Consider the following 4,464-nt stretch of genomic DNA (forward strand, 5'->3'; position numbering starts at 1 on the left):
CTGCATAGGGGTACTAGTCTGGGTTGCCCACATGGCCTCCTCTGGTACCACAACTGTGGAGCTTGTTAGCACTTGAGGAAATGAAAGTCTCAGTTTCACATTTTGGCCTGATCTGATACCACCAGGAGTATTGGGGTTCCTCATAACAGCTTTGTAAGAGTATAAATCTAGATTTCCCACTCAACTTTTGCTCATGTAGGGCCACAGTTTTTTTCTGTGGTGATTACCTGGAGTAAATGATTATCTAGGAGTTTTTTTTTTTTTCCCTATTTGTATCCCTATCTTTTTATGTTTCTGTGTTGTTGGCTTCTTCTGCTACAAGTCTGGAATAGGTATGGCAAAAACCCAGAGAGTTCACCACTGTGTCATTCTTCAAAATTTCTAACACATTAAAGTACTTTGCACTTTCAAATGTTGACAATGTTCTTTAAATCTGCTAAGCTTTAGAATGTTTCCAAGTTCAAAATTTGCTTCATTTTTGGACTAAGAGAATTCATGTATCTTATATTGCTGTATCTTTTGTAATAAAGTAACTATTACATTGAACTACTGTTAAAATATATAAACTGCTTGTTAAAAAATAAAATAGCTCCATGTTTTATCTATATTTTAATTATCAAACAAGGACTTAGGCTTTCTGATTATGAAGACATACTGGATTAAATAATCCTTATTCATATTAATATTCTTAAATATTCTTATACTTAATATAGAAACATTATGGTTATTCCTTTAAAAATAACTAGTGATAGCTTATTCTGATCACATTTCTTAGTCAAACTAAGATGTAGCTATGGGATTCTGATTATAAATTGGGCTGAAGTTGAAAGAGAGGCTTTTTAATAGGTAGGTTATTCTCAAATTATTTTTAAAGTATATCTTTGAATTAGACTTACATTTTTCTTTTGACTATGGACTATATTAAGATTCTCAATATGTGTCTCTGATATTGCAATTCAATATCCATATTATTTTTGTCGTAGTATGATGATGTTTGTTCTTGATAAGAAAAAAGCGTGGGTGAAAATTTAACACAGGAATAAAAGATCTAGCGTACACTGAATAAATTAGGGGTACTGACTTTTGGAAGTCAAAGTTGTAAGTTCAACATTTAGGTCATTATATAACAAGCAACAAAGGAAAATGTCACAAATATCTTTATTCTAACATTTAAAGTATCAGACAATGATGAAGTTGTTCATACCACATTAAAGGAATTTTACAGGTATTCAGAAAATTTCCAAAAATGTCATCTGTAAATACCTGATAACTCTATATACATATGTATGTGTGTGTATCATATCATTTAAAAAATAAACATCCAGGCCATCCTAGAATAAGCTAAATTTTAGCAGCCAAAGTACCTAATTTTAAAACTTTGACATTCAGTTGCAAACATTTATAATAAAAATATATGAGCCGATAAATCGTTTTAAATAAAATGATGTAATGAGAGGTTAAGTACGTCCTAAAGTTTCTATTTCAATTGTAATATAAAATTTGTAATCATTACTAAAGGAAAATACCGGATTACATACTCTCCAATGAGATTTTAAAAGTCTTGGGCCTTTAAAGGACATAGAATTGAAAATGATTGCATTGAATACATTGCAGACGGTTATAGATATTGCATTTTGAAAATCAATGAATGGACCTAAAATTAACATTGGCCACATGATGTCGCTGTATACCACAGAGTCTTGTCAATAGAAAGGACATAGTGATCACTAAAAGTAAAGGCGGAAGCTCCATTTTGTCACTGCCTGAGAGAAGACCGAAACGGTGATAGATGATTGGGAATATTAGATAAAATAATATGATTTTGAAGTAAGGAGAGAGCAGTAAGACCGGTGTAGTGCTTTTGCAATGGTGTTTTCTAGGAGAGGAGACCTGGGAACCCGGGACCTGCTTCTCTCGTTTCTGCTCCTCGCAGCCTGGGAGGTGGGGAGCGGCCACCTCCATTACTCGATCCCGGAGGAAGCCAGACACGGCACTTTCGTTGGCCGCATTGCTCAGGATCTGGGGCTGGAGCTGGAGGAGCTGGTGCCGCGCCTGTTCCGGGTGGCGTCCGAGGGCCGCGGGGACCTTCTGGGGGTAAACCAACAGAATGGCATTTTGTTTGTGAATTCTCGGATCGACCGGGAGGAGCTGTGCGGGCGGAGCGCGGAATGCAGCATCCACCTGGAGGTGATCGTGGACAGGCCGCTGCAGGTTTTCCATGTGGAGGTGAAGGTGAAAGATATTAACGATAATCCACCCGTCTTCAGAAGCAGAGAACAAAGAATATTCATTTCTGAATCTAGACTCCTGGATTCGCGTTTTCTGATAGAAGGAGCTGCCGATGCAGACATTGCTGCTAACGCTCTTCTAACGTACACCCTCAGCCCCAGTGATTATTTCTCTTTGGATGTACAGGCAAGTGAGGAACTGAGTAAATCTCTTTGGCTTGAATTGAGAAAATCTTTGGATAGAGAAGAAACACCAGAATTTCATTTATTATTAACAGCCACTGACGGGGGCAAACCGGAGCTGCAAGGTACAGTTGAACTGCTGATCACAGTGCTCGACGTTAATGATAACGCCCCACTATTTGACCAAGCAGTATACAGAGTCCACTTATTAGAGACTGCAGCAAATGGAACATTAGTGACCACATTAAATGCCTCTGACGCTGACGAAGGTGCAAATGGTGAAGTTGTCTTTTCCTTTGACAGTGGTATTTCTCCTGACATTCAAGGAAAATTCAACGTTGATTCCAGCTCGGGAGAAATTAGGTTAATTGATAAACTGGATTATGAAGAAACAAAATTCTACGAAATTCAAGTAAAGGCAGTTGATAAAGGAAGTCCTCCAATGTCAAATCACTGCAAGGTTTTGGTGAAATTGCTGGATGTAAATGATAATGCTCCAGAACTGGCGGTAACTTCATTGTCTTTGCCCATCAGAGAGGACGCTCCACTTAGCACCGTCATCGCCCTCATCAGCGTGTCTGACCGTGACTCAGGTGCCAACGGGCAGGTCACCTGCTCCCTAATGCCCCATGTCCCCTTCAAGCTGGTGTCCACCTTCAGGAATTACTACTCGTTGGTGCTGGACAGCGCCCTGGACCGCGAGAGCCTCTCGGTCTATGAGCTAGTGGTGACCGCGCGGGACAGGGGTTCGCCTTCGCTGTGGGCCACGGCCAGCGTGTCCGTGGAGGTGGCCGACGTGAACGACAACGCGCCGACCTTCGCGCAGCCCGAGTACACGGTGTTCGTGAAGGAGAACAACCCGCCGGGCTGCCACATCTTCACTGTGTCGGCGCGGGACGCGGACGCTCAGGAGAACGCGCTGGTGTCTTACTCGCTGGTGGAGCGACGGGTGGGCGATCGCGCGCTGTCGAGCTACGTGTCGGTGCACGCGGAGAGCGGCAAGGTGTACGCGCTGCAGCCGCTGGACCACGAGGAGCTGGAGCTGCTGCAGTTCCAGGTGAGCGCGCGCGACGCGGGCGTGCCGCCTCTGGGCAGCAACGTGACGCTGCAGGTGTTCGTGCTGGACGAGAACGATAACGCGCCGGCGCTGCTGGCGCCTCGAGTGGGTGGCACTAGCGGTGCAGTCAGTGAGCTGGTGCCGCGACTGGTGGGTGCGGGTCATGTGGTGGCGAAGGTGCGCGCAGTGGACGCCGACTCAGGCTACAACGCGTGGCTGTCCTATGAGCTGCAATCGGCGGCAGGTGGCGCGCGCGTCCCGTTCCGCGTGGGACTGTACACGGGCGAGATCAGCACGACTCGTGTCCTGGACGAGGCTGACTTGCCACGCCACCGCCTTCTGGTGCTGGTGAAGGACCACGGTGAGCCGGCCCTGACAGCCACGGCCACTGTGCTTGTGTCACTGGTGGAGAGTGGCCAGGCGCCAAAGGCCTCGTCGCGGGCATCGGTGGGTGCCGCGGGCGCAGAGGCGGAGTTGGTGGATGTCAACGTGTACTTGATCATCGCCATCTGTGCGGTGTCTAGCCTGCTGGTGCTCACGCTGCTGCTGCACACGGCGCTGCGGTGCTCAGCACCGCCCACTGAGGGTGTGTGCACGCCCGGCAAGCCCACTCTGGTGTGCTCCAGCGCAGTGGGGAGCTGGTCGAACTCACAGCAGAGGCAGCAGAGGGTGTGCTCTGCGGAGGGCCCACCCAAGACGGACCTCATGGCCTTCAGCCCCGGCCTACCTCCAAGTCTTAACACGTCAGAAAGAAATGAACAACCAGAAGAAAATTTGGATCTTTCCGGTAATGTAAGTCCAACTTTCGAGCTTTGGCTTTAAATATTTTTCACATTTAACTTGTCTAACAATCATTTAAAAGATCACTTTAAAAAATGTCTTCAGGGTGTTCACTAACATTGAAACAAATCATACCAGTGAATGCAGATATTCTATTAATGGCAGTTTTGTCTTGAATGGAACTAGAAAGCAAAAAAAAAAAAAAAAAAAAAAAAA

At 45.2% G+C, this 4,464-nt stretch overlaps 1 protein-coding gene across 1 annotated transcript; it reads left to right on the top strand.

The window, feature by feature from the left end:
• Positions 1 to 1,324: 1,324 nt before the first annotated feature.
• LOC116531588 (protocadherin alpha-1) lies at positions 1,325 to 4,464 on the top strand. Its single transcript, XM_032250488.1, has one exon. The coding sequence runs from the start codon at positions 1,867 to 1,869 to the stop codon at positions 4,288 to 4,290; it is 2,424 nt and encodes an 807-aa protein (XP_032106379.1). The 5' UTR covers positions 1,325 to 1,866; the 3' UTR covers positions 4,291 to 4,464.

The sequence above is a fragment of the Sapajus apella genome, unplaced genomic scaffold (assembly GCF_009761245.1).
Source record: "Sapajus apella isolate SASKATOON/1434 unplaced genomic scaffold, GSC_monkey_1.0 scaffold71, whole genome shotgun sequence".
Lineage (NCBI taxonomy): Eukaryota > Metazoa > Chordata > Mammalia > Primates > Cebidae > Sapajus > Sapajus apella.

Bases quoted from the DNA above. Each gene is read 5' to 3' on its own strand.
- LOC116531588 (XM_032250488.1), top strand. From the start codon at position 1,867: ATGGTGTTTTCTAGGAGAGGAGACCTGGGAACCCGGGACCTGCTTCTC.